General features: G+C 41.1%; 1 protein-coding gene across 1 annotated transcript; it reads left to right on the top strand.

Annotated features, from left to right (window-relative positions):
- Window positions 1-245: 245 nt before the first annotated feature.
- FOPNL (FGFR1OP N-terminal like) lies at window positions 246-4,610 on the top strand (the record flags this gene model as incomplete). The annotated part of the gene is made up of 4 exons (XM_010179298.1): window positions 246-443; window positions 1,589-1,673; window positions 2,518-2,657; window positions 4,534-4,610. Coding segments are annotated over 4 exons (500 nt in total), but the record flags the coding sequence as incomplete, so codon positions are not given.
- Between the last annotated feature and the right edge of the window lie 12,147 nt (window positions 4,611-16,757).

Here is a 16,757-nt window from a genome sequence, read left to right as displayed (position 1 = left end):
ACTCAGAACAGCTCAATCTAGTAATGCCCTGCTTCTGGAATTGCTAGAAATTATGTTTACTACTATAAAAAAAATCGTTAATTCTTTGAAGGCATAATTGTTATCTATAGCGTTCCTAGTGTTGTTATCTATTGGCACGAGTGTAACTATCCTATTTCACTCTGAGTATGCTGAAATTGTGTTTATGTTGTGGATGATAAATGCTGCCTCTTTGGCTTTATATTAACATGTTTTTATGGTTATAGTTTTAAAGGACACACTGGAAAAAAGAGGTGCTCTTGGACAAATAAAAGCAAGAATCAGAGCTGAAGTTTTTAATGCACTGGATGACAAAAGTGAACCACGGCCACCACTGTCTCATGAAAATCTCTTAATCAACGAACTAATTCGTGAATACCTGGAATATAACAAATATAAATACACAGCATCTGTTTTAACTGCAGGTATTGGGGCTGAGTTTTTGTTGTCATCACTGTATTAATAGGCATTTACTGTTTGGTTGTCTAATTTTACTGGTAACTATGAAATTAATAAGTGAGACCAGGCTGCCCAAGCTTCTCTTCCCTTGGAAATAAATTAGAGACAAACGCTCTCTCCATGGCTTTACTTGCAGCATTAAGCCAGATAATACCATTGGTTTATAAGAAAACTTAGTCTTTGCGCCTTGTCCTTGAGTTAAATGCTTTGACCGAGTAATTGATTCAAGAGCTGTTGCTAGCAGCCTGCAAAATCAAAATACTTTTCTTGAAATGTCTGGTATTATTTTCGAAAATGGCTAACAATATTTTTAAAGCATATATCACATTTCTTTCTCATTGTCATTTGGGTAAATTTAAAAAAATAGAAATTCTACAAATGAGCAAAACCTCTTTGAGGAATAATTTAAACTAATATGTGCATAAAGTAGTTGATAGTAGGAATTATAGCAGTCCTGGCAATTTATGCATATAAACTGTATCAGAAACATGGTTAGATGTCCTCAGCCTAACAAAAAAGAGTATGAAGAAGGTCCGTATTTTATAAGAACTGCGCTTAAGTATTACTGCTGCTGACTATGCTAAAATACCAGTACTTGAGAGCCTTTTAGACTACAACATCTAAATGGTACAACACTTTATCAGCTATTGCTAACTTGTATTTGAAATCTGAAGTTCTGTATTTGTGTTTAGATACGTTAGTCACACTTGCTATTTTAATAATTTGATATATTCTATTAAAATTACAGACACAAAGGCTCATCTCAAGGAGAGGAAATGGAGGCAGTGCATAGTAGTTAATGTATGGAATCTGAGAACAGTACTTTTTTAGCAAAACAGTTGTTTGCCTGATTATATTGTAAGACTTCTTTAATATTTTTCTTAGATTTCTTTAGAGTGTAGATAAAAATTGTAATATGCTATTGTATGAGTATGAAGCACCAATGTTTAAGCGAGTTCCCTGGAGTTAAAATACAGTGTTAGATATTAGTAGTCCAAAAAGGAGGTGTGTTCTTCCATTCTCTTTTGAAGTCTCCTGAGCAATCTTTAAAAGTTAATCTGTGGTGTTTTTCTTACCAATCCTAAGAATGTTGGCGAAATTTCTTTTCCAGAATCTGCCCAGCCTGAAGTGCCCTTAGGTAGACAGTTTCTTGCCAAGGAGCTGAACGTAGTTGAAGACGCAGATGGAATATCAGTGTAAGGAGTGATTTTGGAATGCACAGGATATTCTGTTCTACATCTGTTTTTCTTTTTAGTGTCAGTATAAATCAAATATAAATGTTCTCACCAATAAAATATGACTAGATGGCACGGCTGCTCTGACATGCTGAATTCAAACTTTCTGTGTCAAACATGGGGGCATTTTCAGGCATACTGAAAACTAACATTTAATTCTCCCAGCTCTATAGCGTTTTCCGGATAGTGTACTTGCACACCAAATACAAGTCTCTTACCAGTACAGTCTTCACTGCAGTGAGAAGCAGACAACAGATATGCTCTTTGCATATCAGTGGATTGCTTTCTGGAGCAATAGAAGGATTATTGCACTGTGAGATTAGATATAAATTTACAGTGCTCCAATACAGCTGCATTAAGGAGCCAGGGTACGGAAGCAGGTTTAAACATGTTCAGCGTTCTCTGTAGATTGTGCTCTTGGAATCTATTGGGAAGAATAAAGTTTGGGATGTGCAGTGGTGGACTGGGCTATAGCCTACCAAAGTCTGACCCTTTGTACTGCATGAGTGAGAAAATGGCTTTGTGTTCTCGTTATAAGTGTGCTCCAGTTCTTCACCTACAGGGGATTTGGAACTTGGTTGAGAGTGTCTCTTAGTGTGAGAGTGTTGCTGTTCAGGGTGGGCTTAGGTCTGTGCTTATATAATGACACTGTCACAATGTATTGAAAACAATTACTCTGAAGACATCTGTACATATTCTAGAAGTAAACATTAAAGTCTAAGAAGTTCTGAGGAAAGGGTGGTGTTTTAACACTCAGTATTTAATTGACTTCATAGACTGCTTTTGTTATTTCTTTCTTCAGCAGACCTCTCTTGTATGGAATTATCTCTCATTTCTTACATGGTGGTAAAGAAGAAAGTACCCAGAATACCCTTCCAAAAGTGTCTTTGCTGAATTACCCAAAGCAAAAACTTGGCAAAGCACCTACTGAGAGAAATCAGAAAGGTGGGCATGGGTATGGGGTAATTTTTGCATAAGTTTTGTTTGTGACTGGATTTTCTATATGACACATATGCTTGTAATAGCACAAACATGATGATGGACACAGCGTACCTCCTCCTCTGTGCAAGGAATGCTTCGAACTGACACCTCTTTTGTAAGAAAAATTCTTTGGCAGAACAGTATTTGTACCTCAAAAATGCTATTAAGCTGTGTGACCTGATACTTGTTGATCATGTATTCATTTAAGAAAGGCCCCACTTTATCCAACTCAAGGAAAACCCACCTGTGATTTCTAAAACAACCCATGTATGTGCCTTTGTTTAAATAAGTGACCAACTGACACCTTTTTGACTGACCTTCAAATGTGTCAGCAGTAGAATTTTCTCTCTTACATGGAAATGTGTTTTAAAATACTGCAGATAGCCAAATTTATATAATATCTCAATACACAAGTTACTGTGAAGCTTCTGTTACCTTGTGGTAGCTGTAGCTACTTGTTACTGCATGGAAGGGAAAAAAAGCCTTGTTGTTGAGCTTTATTCTCTTAAGGTTTTTGGACTGTTGAAAACTGAAAACTTGTTTAAATTGGACAGCTAAGCTGTTCTGATTAGTAGATGGTAGAATACCTGTCATGCCATTTATGCTTTTAGAAACCAAGATTTACTTCTCTACAGTTACTGGTAAAGACAGAAAATACTAATATCCCAATTCTCAGTATCAGAAAGGTCACCCACCAAATTGCTTTACCATTTTCCCACTGCCCTATACTATTACAAAACTGGGATGTGTCAGCTAGAGACACTTATTACATTGGCAATTTAATATTAATCTTTTTTTTTTCCTTCCAAGAGTCTCCTAGGCATATTACTTCACTTCCTACTGTGAGAATTTAGTACTATTGGGTTCATACTATCAACTGCATTTATTTTGTATAAAAAAATTGAAAAATATGAGGCCAGAGATGATATTGACATCTAAAAAGTATGAGAGAAGTATTAAATGCCTTTTTGTAACAGTGAATTCATTAAGACTATGTTGTTTCCCTTCTGCCAGAAGAGGGGGCTGAAGAAATAACACTTCAATACCAAAACTACTAATATAATCTGTGTTAGAAAATAGTTACTCCTGTCAGAAATGTCTCAATTAAAAAAAAATCAGTATATAGAAGAATTATTTTTTAAGTATAACTTTGTACCTCAGTTCAGAAATTGACTCTGTGCAGGTCACCTTGCCCTGTTGACTCCAGTATAATTCTGCACGGGGATTTAATTGTTGAGAGTTAGTTAGAAAACCAATGATTAATCATAAGACATGACAGCACATTGTTTTTTGAACTGAACAATAATAGAACAGCTTTAAGGCTTTTAACCTTTTAAGTAAGTATGGTATGAAAATACTTTCTCCATGTGTTTGTGGAATACGTCAGTGGAGACCTAAGGGCAATAGGTTTAAAATGCTATTTATCTAGCCCTTTTAGTTAGGCTGCATAGTAAGGTAATCAATTCCATTCATAAACTCAGCCCTCCAAGTCTCACATTTAACAACTAACTTGCTTTTTATATTAGCAGTTATCTTGCTTATTTAGTTGCATGTATATTCCAGTAAGCTGATACACAGACTGGGAATCCTGATCAAACACATGGAATCTGGTGTTTCTGTTGGTTCATTCATTCACTCTGGCTGAGTTGAAGTTGTCACGGATCTAATCTTTAGTAAAGGAAGAGTTCTCATTTCATACAGTTGCATGGAAAATTATATTTGTAGAATTGCCCTAGTTTTGTATGATGCTATTCTGTATCTAAGGTGATAATAGTAGAAAATAACACACCTTTGGATCTCCAGATGTGTTTGTATTTTTATGTCTGTATTTCATTTTCAGATAGAGTTCCAGAACCAGGAAGGATGGCTGGCACCAGCATCGGAGAGCCCTTTGTTTTACAAAGTATAAACAGATGAAATCTTTCATATGCTGATTCCTTATGTAAAGTTCTTCTTTACATAGATTTCCCCAATATGTCCAGTGGGACCATTTCAGCTTGCTAGATCTACTGATAGGAAATGATGATGGAGTCATACTTACCAATGAAAAAAATGCTAGGGGAGGCTCTCCAGTGCTGCTAGAAGGAAAAACTACACATTTGAGATGTAGTGAAGATTAGTGAAGCCTGTATCTGGAATTGGGCCTAAAAATATTGGTTTTACTTTATGAAAATTTATCAGATAACTTAACCATTTCTGCACTTTCTTTATTAGGTTATGTCTTTGTGTGTCTTTCCTGTGTTTTTTGAATAAAATTTTTTAGTTTTACTCTGTGGTATTTTTAATGTGTTCAGACTTCTTTATGAGAAAGTTGCTACTTTTGGATAAGTATGGGAAAATAAATTTGAATAGAAAATCAAAGTGCTTTAGAGAAATAGTTAGTTTTAATTCTCCAGAAATGAGCACTGTATTTATCTTCATGCCAACAAATGAGGGTAAGTCTTTTCCATCTGGAGTTGCAATAAATTGTATGGTGTATCACTAAGTGTATGGGAGGGAGAGGAACTCCTGTTTTATTGTGGGGTTTTTTCCTCCAAACTACATGCAACTCAAAGTCAGGCAAAGCTAAAGATAAATTTGATAATAGATTACTGACTCCGATAACGTTTTTTAGATGAGTTGTTTACATATTTTGAAATGGTAATTAATTTTAAAAGCCAAACTTACATGGGTACATAAAAAATAACAGGTTAGCCATTTTTCTCTACTCATTTTGACAAAATTTATAGATGCTAATGTTTCCAGAAGTACTAGGAGGAGGTTTGTATACATAAATTTTAGAGTTGGTTCTTTAAAATCTTAGTTGTTAGAGAAATGGTACAGTAAGGGGGGGGGGGAAGAGGAAAAGAACTTGCAGTTTGAAAGGACCCTGAATTGTACAGATGGTGAAGTTTTGCCTTAATCTTGATTTGACCCAATTAGCATTACAGGTATTTTGTTTTTATTTTTATGAGCAGCCTTGCGTCTACTCTAATGTGAAATGGCAGAGAACAGCTATGGGTTGAAAGGGGAAGTTGCATTTCCCCACTTGAAGCCTCAGCAGTGAGCTTATCCCCTTCATGTGACTGGCAATGCCTGCTCCACGCTTGCTCTCAAAGTTTCTCAGGGCTGTTTCCAGGAGGGGAGGACAGGTTTGCAAATGCACCTCAATCAGATGCAGCTTTGCATCAATTATACTTGGCCATTGGGTCAAGCAAGCAAATTTCTCTCTGCCCTCACTGCTCTCTGTGCTACCACCACCATCGGGTTCAGCTACCTGGCTGAAAAGGCAGCTGCATAAAACCTACCACCATGGTTGTTCCTGAGGTTCTTCCTGTCACATAAATGCAAATATTTACAACCGCTGATCTTTCTCTGAATCTCTCTGTATAAATACAGAAAAATGGTCTTCTAAACTAATTAGCAAATTACCTTCATTTGGAATGAACTGAAAGTGCCTCTATGGAAATTTTCAAAAATGAACAATGCAGATGTGATTGCTTTGGCCACAGAGATTCCCTGAATTTTTAACTTGTTTTTTCCAAAGGTACCATGCTAGACAGCTGTTTCTGTGTAACCCAGTGGGTCAAATCGTGTATATTCGGAATCTGAATTGTCTTGTCAAGGGCAAGGAAAAAGGCTCTGGGAAACACAGAATCTCCAACCTTCTCTGCTCTGCAAGTCTTCCAGTGTAACCAAAGCCACTGCGTGTGCTTTCTGTCTTCTCACCACAGCTCATACAGAAGCTGCCCAGGTGCCATGGAGCATCCTGGGAAATGGATTTTTAGTGGTAGAAATTAAATATAATTGTTGTTCTGGTGGAAGAAGGCAAAGGGGTGTGTGCCTTTTCCAAGCGCACAGCTGAGCAGGCTCATGATCTCCACAGCCACGAAAGCAGAGGCTGTTACAAGAGTGTCCTTCACTGAGCCTTGAGGTAAAGGTGTGTATCTGAAATCAGAGAAGAAATCTATGTAAGACAGAGGGAATCTCAGGACTGTTTGCTTTGGGTATTGCAGCTTAAGCCCCTTGTCAGGAGCCTGCGCTGGGACAGTGGGTGGGAGCTGGTCTGTTTCCTCTTGAGGCAACAGTACAGCTTTGGGGTTTTGGAACAGTCTCTTGGGTCAAAGTACAGTCATTGTACAAGCTGTGTAATATGTCTATGAAAATATACTGGTTTGATCGTGTTATTAATGGCATTAATGCCTAGCATTTATGCTGACAGCACATGAAATACAACAGCATCTTTCAAGGTGCAGACATGTAGAGAGTCCTGTGCTGCCTTGCCTGTTAATGGGTGAAAAGAAATTGGAAAGCCTGTACAATATGGCTGCATTTTACAAAAAAATCATTCCTTGAAAGTTTAGGCTAAGCGAGGTCAGTATTCAGATTAAAATAATTCACAATCTTAGAGTCAGAGGTTTAGGTTTTAGATGAAATTGCCACATAGGTGTACATGCACAAAAATTATTTTCTCATCTAATTTAAGAAGTTCCATCCAGCTTAATTACAGATCATGATTTCTTGCATTAATTGCCTTTATTCTTTTTCATAATTCCCTTATGAGGAGCGGCTGAGGGAGCTAGAGCTCTTGAGCTTGGAGCAGAGGAGACTGAGGGGTGCCCTCATTCATGGGGATCAATTTGGAAAGGGCAGTGTCAGGAGGAAGGAGCCAGGCTCTGCTCTGGGATGGCCAATGCCAGGACAAGGGGCAATGGTCCCAAGCTGGAGCACAGGAGGTTCAAGCTGAAGATGAGGCCAAACTTTGTCAGTGTGAGGGTGGCAGAGCATGGCCCAGGCTGCCCAGAGAGGTTGTGGAGTCTCCTTCTCTGGAGACATTCAAGACCTGCCTGGATACTCTGACAGGGGGATTGGACTGGGTGATCTTTCGAGGTCCCTTCCAATTCCTAACATTCTGTGATCCTGTGATTATTCTTTCGACTGATGTCAGAAAATGAAAAAAAAAAAAAGCATGTAAAAGTTCAGTGATTTTTAATGAGCAAAATGCATTTCTGAATTTTATTGGAGATAGAATGCTGTAACTGAGACTGCTATGGAGGGGATTACATTAAAAGAGGCTGTTCTTTGTCTAAGTGTAGTATCACAAGGGAAGGTGACAAGGAGCCAGTGAAGTTTGGTGTGGACATCAGATCTGGAAAGCACTCTGAAAGAACTTAAACCAAAAGTTGTTTGTTGTTTTTTTTTAAATAATCTTTAAATCCAAATTTTTGCTCTCCCCTAGATTCAGAGGAAATGTTGTTCACACGCTGCACAGCATCAGTGCTGTTTCAGAGGTATTAATTTCTGTCATGCCCAGGGGAATTTTTTTTCTAAGCCTTATCAACACTCTCCAAGGAGTCGGTTCCCCTTTCCTTCCTGAGTGCCCTTTGTATCAAGCCAAGTCATGGTGTCAGTTTTTCAGTTTTCTAGAGGAGTGATTATCATTGGGTGAGCATGTTTAGGAAACGAAACCTCAAAATATTTGTTCACGCTTGGAAAGGTGCTCTTTGATTAGCAGCTCATGTCCAGCTGATTCAGAGCTGACCTGTGTGCTGCACTTGACCTGCAGCCCACATTAAGCATAAAGCTTGACATGAAGCAGTTGGTGACTATTGTACCTCATCAGACCACTTTCACGATTAATTGTTCTGGTATGCATGCAGCCTGTCCTTCCTATTGCAAGAGAACAGCTCAACATAGGTGGTAACTCACTGGCACCCCTGTCAGTTCCACTTACTAATGTCAGCTTAGAGAAACACGGCTAGTAAAATTAGGTAAAAACGTTGTTAAACAAGAAGGAAAAAAAGAAGCTTACATTATCTAACAAACTACTATAATCATCCATGCTTTTCTTTCTGTTCCCCTCCATGGTATTCAGGTTACACCATCATAAGGCAGCTGAAAGATCATTTCTTTCTTTCTCAAGTCTTCTTTTTTTTTTTCCAAGTACAATATTCACAGTGAAAATTCAGCAAGGAGATATTTAGGGGCAGACTGCTCAATTCTTTATTTTTTCTAGAAAAGCAATTAAAACAAATACAGAAATAAAACAGGAGTTTTTAAAATAAACCTTATCTTGTCACAAAGGCATCGTCCACTGGGAATCCACAGCTTTAATTTTGAGGCAACTTTGGTTTTTTTTTAAATACCACAGTCCAACCATGCTGTTGTATTAGTGTACTCTTGTATTCACTTGAAACTGAAGGTTGGAAGCCATGCTTGCACTTAGCAGTTCCTACCCCACATGGCTTGAGAGTGCAGCGGTTTCAGTCTCAGCAGCGATACCTTTTAGACTTTCCAGCTCCATTTAATGTCACTTCATACATCACACCACTCAGGCAGCCAGCCTGCATCTGCACATGCAGCAGTTTGCAAATCAGCTGGAATAATTTCCACTCCTTTTTAAGCTACTGTTAAAATGTGCCTGGTTTTGTGAAACAGCTGCATGGGTTTAAAAGTAACTTGTAAGGATAACTTAACGTTAAAATGATCATACTTTATGTTCATTATATTCCTATTTAAAAGCTAAGCTTGCAACCGAGAAATGGAAAATAAAACCCCAGGGTGAACTACACAGTGAGGAACTTTCTGCTAACAAGGACAAGTTTCTTGGATTCACGTCCTGGCGATCATTTGCCCTAGCTTTACTCCATCACAGGCACACGTGCACAGGTCTGATACGACACTGCTGCCTTTGGGTCCTGGGAGGGCTCTGCACGGCTGCACCACAGCCCACCCTGCGGCGGACACTGGCCCTCCCTCCGTTTGCAAGGACAGGCTGTGACTGCGGGGACTGTGTGATGGTGTCAGCAATTCTGGTCTTTTCCAGCAAAGGCCCGACCATGAGTCCATACCTGATGTTGCTGAAATGTTGCAGGGAAGAAATCCCGATGCACTTCTCCTCACTCCTGTTTACCCAAATTTGTTCACTCCTGGCTGGAGCTAGAAGGGCCTACAGGTCTGTCATACCTGCAAGCACTGGTATTGTGACCGAGTGACAGCAGAGGTTTTTCAGTCCAGCCTCCCCTCATAGGTATTTTTTTTTAGGATACCAAGACCATTATGGGTTTCATCCATCTTCCCCGGGAGGGTTTATTTTCCAGAGAAGACAGGGCTGTTGATGTCAGTAAAAATTATTTCCCTCAGGACTGTGCTCTAATCCGTTGAGTGTACACCATATTTAGTCTGTTGCTGAGAGGGGGTTGTTTCGGTATTTTGTATTTGGCATGTTGATGGGAATTCCTAGAGGATCCTAGCTTTCCCTTTTTGGGATGTCTCCATCCACAGGTCCACAAGACTGTTAGCTACCAGTGGCAGAAGGAGGGGGGATGGCTGGAGACTGAGGGCTTGGGGATCTGAGGGAGGTTTGATGAGGAGCAGATCACTCCCTAACCGCTACAGGCCTGGCTTCCGTGCCCTATCCTCCTCTCCCCCAGAACACCATGCCTGCTGCCTGTCCTTTCCACTGACACCAGGGACTGTTCCCCCTGAGATATTTATCACTTCTCTTCTTCCTTTTACACACAGAGGGAGGTATTTCTTATATATGACAAAGGATTTACGATTCTTTCTCAGGAACTGAGCTGTGCACTGGCTTGCAAGATAAACTTTGGCAAATCCTCTAGGGAGGTGGAAAATGACCCTCTTGTTCCCAGGGGCAAAGGAGGCTTCAGCCCATCCCAGATGTCACATGAACACATGGAGACCCTGAGCAACCTCTCCCCAGGCATCCTGTTGTGTTTGGAATAACCCTCCTCTCCCAAGCAACCCCTGAACTCGGGGACTTAGCTCCAAGAAAAGGCAGTGACAGTGGGTGGGAAAGCTGCCTGTGCCCAGCAGGATCGTGAGCTGAAGCCCTTTGTCTTTCTCCTGGGCAGGGGCCATGAGGGTGAGGATGTTGCCAAGGCAGGAAGGAGTTAAAGGTCCATCTGCTTGGCCAAACAGTTTCACCCTAGAAAGAAGCAAAACCTCTGAACTTGTGAGTTAGTTAGGGGCACCCATTTTGAGCTAGGGGTCCCCCTCTCATGCCTTTCCAAAAGCCAGAACCAGCTCGCTTCCTGAAGAGTGGTCTGGGGCAGGCAGGGTCAGGACCTGCTGGGAATAAGGTCCTTGGCTCAGGCTGTCTTTTTTAACCAAGGTATCTGGGAGGATTTTCCAGCAGGACGTGGTTTCCAGGGCCCCTCCCCACTGACAAGATTCTCCTCCTCTATATAGGGAGGCTGCAAAGGCAGGGAGGACTCGGACTGTCCCGGCTGGTGGCTGTACAGGTTCCCGACTCTCCAATTCCCTCTCTGCTCCACTCATCAGATCCTGTAAGTACCACAGGGGCTGGGGACAGGGCTGGCTGTGCATTGGGATGGAGCAGTTTGGCAAGCAAACTATTACACTGCTTTGCAAACACATTTAATGAGTTAACATGCAGAGCACATACGAACTAGAAATAGGAACAGACCTATCAGACACGCTCAAACGGTTTATCCTGATTTGTGTGTTACTGCTTGGGTTCTGTCCAAAATGCATTAGAGCCCATGCACATCTGAAAGCACGCACAGGTGTTCCAGCCTGCTCCTTCGCCACTTCTATCGCTGCTATTGCCGAATAAAGCCTTAAAGATGCTGGCTACAGATTCGGAGCTAAGCTCCAAGACAGTGGCAACACAGTGCACAAGATGCTGCGTGGTGCCGGCGGGTTGCAGGGACCTGCTGCCCTCAGCCACCACACCTGTGCTCAGTAAAGACCCCTGGCAGCCTGAGCAGCTGACCTCCTCCAAGTATTTCTACTTTTTCACTATTAAGGAACTTACTGCCCTTCATGCTATTTAAAGAAAGTATAACCAAATAAAATAGTTAGCTTGTCAGTTACTTGTACTTTAAATAGGAAAAATGTTTAAAAGCAAGAATAAATTGAAAGATTGTTACAGAAATGCCTTAGCACTACATATGTATGTTTTTAATATGCTGGGAATAAAGTTTAAGCAAAGCTAATATGATAATTCACTGAACTACACTGATTTGAGTTATTTCAAACATTACATGCCTTTTTTAAAGGGAAAATAAAGCAACAAACTTCTAACTGTAACTTCTAACTTTAACAAAATACTGTGAGTAAATAAAGAAGACAGTAGATGGCAGCATAGAAAGCAGCTTCAGCGTCACCTGAGGCATATTTCACACACACAGACACTTATTTCATACACACACCTGTGTGCGTGTGTGTCCATGAACATCTATACAAATGTTGGTATGTATGTGAGACGTGTATGCGGGTGGTGAGACACTGGCCCAGGTTGCCCAGAGAAGCTGTGGATGCCCCCTCCCTGGAAGTGTTCAAGGCCAGGTTGGACGGGGCTTTGGGCAGCCTGGGCTGGTGGAGGTGTCCCTGCCCATGGCAGGGGTTGGACTGGGGGAGCTTTAAGGTCCCTTCCAACCCAAACCAGTCTGTAATTCTGTGATTCTATGTATGTGCATAATTAAGATTCCACACGAGACATTTTAAATATAAGGGACATCAGAAGGTTTGTCATTATTATCTGATTCACACATCTTAATAAAACCTTTTCTAAAATGCACTTGTTTAAAAACAAGCCCACCTTTGTTTTCAGACAAAGCTCTGCCCTGACAGGCAGCTTGCAACAAGAGGCTGTGCACAGGCCACCTTGCTGACCCCTGAAGCTCACAGTTCCCTCCAGCCACTGACACAGAGGCTGAAATGCTGAACCCGGAGAGAGCAAAGCGTTTAATTAAGGAGTCACCTGAGTTTAGTACATAAGACTCCTCTGGCTGTATTCACTGACATGTAAACAATGGTTTTTATTATCTCATTTGCAATTGACACACTAGTCCCTAAAAGGTATTTGTTTTGAATTTGTTATCATTACATTTTTGTGGAACAGCAAGTCTTGAGAAGAACATCACCATATATGGTAGCATGCATAGACGTACACAGAGGATCCCGACTCTTTATAATTCACGGAGAATTACTAGTTGCAAATCTGTTGGCTTTTCTTTTAAGTATGTTAATTTTCTAAGAAGCCAAGAGCTAGACATAACTTTCCGATTTGTGCAAAGTCCAGTTAAATTTATCCAGTCCAGTTATTTATCAATTCTAATAAACATGCAGAATCTGATTTACTTAATATAATGACATTTGGGTGGTATTTGAAATAGCTGGCATTTTCCAGATGAGGGAAATCTATCCCCACATGATGCAAGTATTTCTTCCTTCTTTTCTAATTTTTACAGTTTATAACACAGGTAATAACCTGGGCCAATTTCTTTGGAGTATTAAAAGGGCTATCAAGTGTTTAACCAGAGTTATGTAGTAGCTTGCATTAACAGAGGCGGGAAGATCCAATAGAAGACCAAGGAACTTGCAGATAATTCAATCAAAGGATATGGGGAAATGCATTGAAAAGCCCCAAACCAAACCAAAACAGCCCTGTGAAATTACTGAAACCGTTTTTTCCTAAAATACAGCTTTTCCCTTATGGCTGAACAACCATAAACTAGTACTGATGACAGCTCCATGTTTAGACGAAAATATCCATGATGAGAGTGAGCATTTGAGGGGTGATCCCAGTGGCCAGGAGGAATTGGTAGTCATGCTCGTGACAGAGCTCACTGTGCTGGGGAACCAGTTCCCAAATGAAGATCGCAGGATTAGCTCAGCTGAGTAATCCAGTCAAGTACTCGAAAAGATAAGCAACCTGTAAAGAACATAGTCAAGAACTACTGTAGCGCAAGGAACACTGTTGGAACTGAGCAGCAGGTTACTGCTATGCTCTCTCACCAACAACTAACTATGAGAGCAGGACTTGGTTCCTGAAAATAATTCACATACTTGATTATATGTTCCTCTGTTCTAATAATTATTCCCTGTCTGGCTGTGATAAGCTTTTACAGTAACACACACATCCTGCAGAGGAATGGAGCAACGTCCTTTATCTTCTCATTAGAAGAACAGCAATCTCTCTAAGCTCTGACTTAGGAGGCAATTCTGCTTGGCCAATAACCTCTTAATTAAAGTGCACTTCCTGGAGATATTTATACTTTGTCTTTGGAATAACATACTCTGGATAAACTGATTGTAAAGGCGGCATTGAACTTCTGTCACTGACACTATAAGGGAAGACAGTGAAGATCAGCTGGATAGCTCTGCAATGGAACAGCCAAAGGAGGAATAGAAAGTGAACTGTGGAAGTATGTGTGCCCGTGTGTACGTGCATATTTGAGCCCTAGACAAGTAGAACAGACAGCTCTACTTCAGTGTAATTTGGCACATTTTTAAGGCAATAAACTTTATTTTCAGTAGTATTTTTGTGATTACTTCTCCTCCTTTTTCTTCTTCCCTTCCTCAGGGTAGCTCACTTCTGAGTATAAGAGTATTCACTCTTGTAGATGATTTGGGCTATCATCTGCCTAAAAGAATGGATGAGAACCTCTTACTACCTCTTGCACAGATGAGAGGTTGGTCTCTGTTTCTCCCAGCCAGCCCTACGGATGAAACCCAGGAACTGGCTAAGGTGGAAATTTTGCCTTCGCAGGGAATGTTCTCAACAGGCAGTAAAGAATCTTTCCCCTTGGCCCATTTCCCCAGTATCAGTCATATGCTGGACCAGTGCATTTCAGTCTTTATCAGAGATGGGCCAGAAGGTTTACAGCCAATTATTAATCAGAAAGCTTCAGCAGCTCACTGGGACAAATCTAGTTGAGTTTATGGAACTCGTCTTCTACCCCTTTTGTTCAGAAACTTTTCTTTAATATTAATACACATTATTTAATATTCATAGATCTATTAAACTATTAATATTCATTAATCCACACTTCATAACTGCATTTTTTTGGCGTTTACTACAGTGGTACTCAGCTGCTACTCAAACTTTATCCTCAGATTTCAGAGGATCAGTAGGAGAATGTAGTAGAATACAGAGAGATCAGCTCTCTGCTTCATGCTGTCATCTGTGGGAGATGTTTATGAATTATCACCTAACAAGGAAAGGAACTTTTCCTTGGTCCTTGGGCAACAAAACAGCAATAGAACTTTTGGGTCATCCCACTGGTGACATGCTTTGTAGCAGTTTTATCTTCGGTCAGGTTTTTAAGAAGAATGGTCAGGATTATTTGGTAGTTTGATTTCCACCATCATTGCTCATGGGCAGACTCAAAGCAGCAGGATTTGACTCTGTGAAGCTCAGCTCTGCAGTTCAGTCTAATTTTTGGTGTTCCTGACAGCAATACCAAATTCCTATTGATTTGGATGTGCTGACACTTGGCACGTAGCCATGGGCAGCACGATCTGACATTTCTGATGCATCAGGATGACCGTATAGCTCTCTGTCCTGGACCCAAGATGGACTGAAATCCTCCCACTCCATTGCCACAGCCATTCCCCCCATGCTGCTGGGGCAGTGGGGTGCAGAACGTGCCTTGCCCATTGCTACCACAGCAGAAGGAAAGGCCACAGCAGGTTCCTGTTGCTCCCCAAGCTCCTGGAGCTGCAGCCCTGGCAATGAGGCAGTGCTCCCTTCATTGCCTGGTGCGTCCGGCTTTGCCTTGCAGCTGCCAGCTGGAAAGCTCAGCCAGAGAGAATACCATCTCCATTATTGGAACTGCACAGCTCTACCAGCCCTCTTGGCAACAAGAAAACATTTTCTGCCTTAATCCACGCAGAGGTCAAATAGTTTCCTCTTGCAGCTCTCTTCCAAGAATCCCCTTGGGAGTGAGCAAAGGGCCACATCCCACAGAGCTCCCTCACAGGGACTCGGCGGCAGCAAGCACTGGGTGGGCTGGTGGTGATGCACAGAGCCAAGCTGTTTGGGTCCATACCACCACGCACATCGCATGTGCATGTGTGTGGATGGCCTGGGTGGATTTTCCTCTTGGGGGTTTCCAGGCAAAGCTGGTGGCTTTCAAACAAGCACACTTAGAGGAAAGCTGTTGTTTTGTTTGGGTTTTGGTGGGGGTTTTTTTTTAGATGAGAAAATTGTCAAGGGAGTTTAAGGAGCTAGGGCATCTAATTTCCACTGCATTTCAGTGGGATATCATCTAACCCTTTTAGGTGCCTCTAAAATCTTAATTTTGTTTTTAAGATTTTAAGCTTTTAAGCTAAGGAGTCCTCTGTTCAGTCCTGTCCTTGTTTAGAGCTGGGTGTCCCCTAGGATGGAGCAGAACACTTATGAAAGCTCCAGCACCATCAGCAAAGCTCTTGCAGCTCCAACAGCCAGAGCAGACAACCAGCTGCCTCCTGGTGCTCTCACTGACAGAGCAGAGACACCCGGCTGCTTTACCCATGACATTGTTTTATCCATGTGCAGCTGCATGACACAGATGCATCATCCTTCCGATCTAAGCATCATGGCTCAGAGTACCTAACAGCTGATGCAATTTCCAGGCTTGTTTTATTTCCTCTCTCTCTCATGTAGTAGATATTTACCCTTCATAAATGATCAGCTCCCACTGTCTGAACCACGGAGAGGAGATAACCCTAAATTACTACTTCACCGGCAGTACTGATAGGCATTTTTTTTTCTGTTTTTTTTTTTTCCTTTTCATTTTTTCTTAATCTTACACTTCTTCAAATGAAATGGTATTAGAATGATTGGAAATAGTCCTTTTCAAGAAAATCTGTTTCTGTCCCTTTTGGAATGCAGCCTGGGAACTGTTCTTTTACCAATTATTTCATTATTGCGCTGGTATTTCAGTATGCACCCAACAGTATTTGGATGATGAGAAATTTTTTATAATCTGAATTAAATTAACTTTGTGATGGGCAAGAGATGAGGCTCCTGGAAGCTGTTTGGCTGGCAGTCTTGATGCAGTCCTGACAGTCTTGTTGCCTTACTTTTCTCTCTGATCTTCAGAGAGATCAAAATATAAACTAAATAAAGTAATAAGCCCAGGTGTCCTCATTTGTTTTAGTGCCAAGAAGCTATTGATTTAGGTGATTTCAGACACAGTAACAAAGGAATGGGAATCTGAACAGAGATACTCCAGGGTATCTAAGCTGGGACCCAAAAGTATCTGCATGGAAGTGTGAGACATGACACAGCACCTATAGTGCTCTTGATCTACTGCATGGCAGATTTGACCA

This window comes from Mesitornis unicolor, unplaced genomic scaffold (genome assembly GCF_000695765.1).
Source record: "Mesitornis unicolor isolate BGI_N332 unplaced genomic scaffold, ASM69576v1 scaffold41282, whole genome shotgun sequence".
Lineage (NCBI taxonomy): Eukaryota > Metazoa > Chordata > Aves > Mesitornithiformes > Mesitornithidae > Mesitornis > Mesitornis unicolor.
Note: the sequence above shows the minus strand (reverse complement) of the source record. Positions and strands in the feature narration are given on the sequence as shown.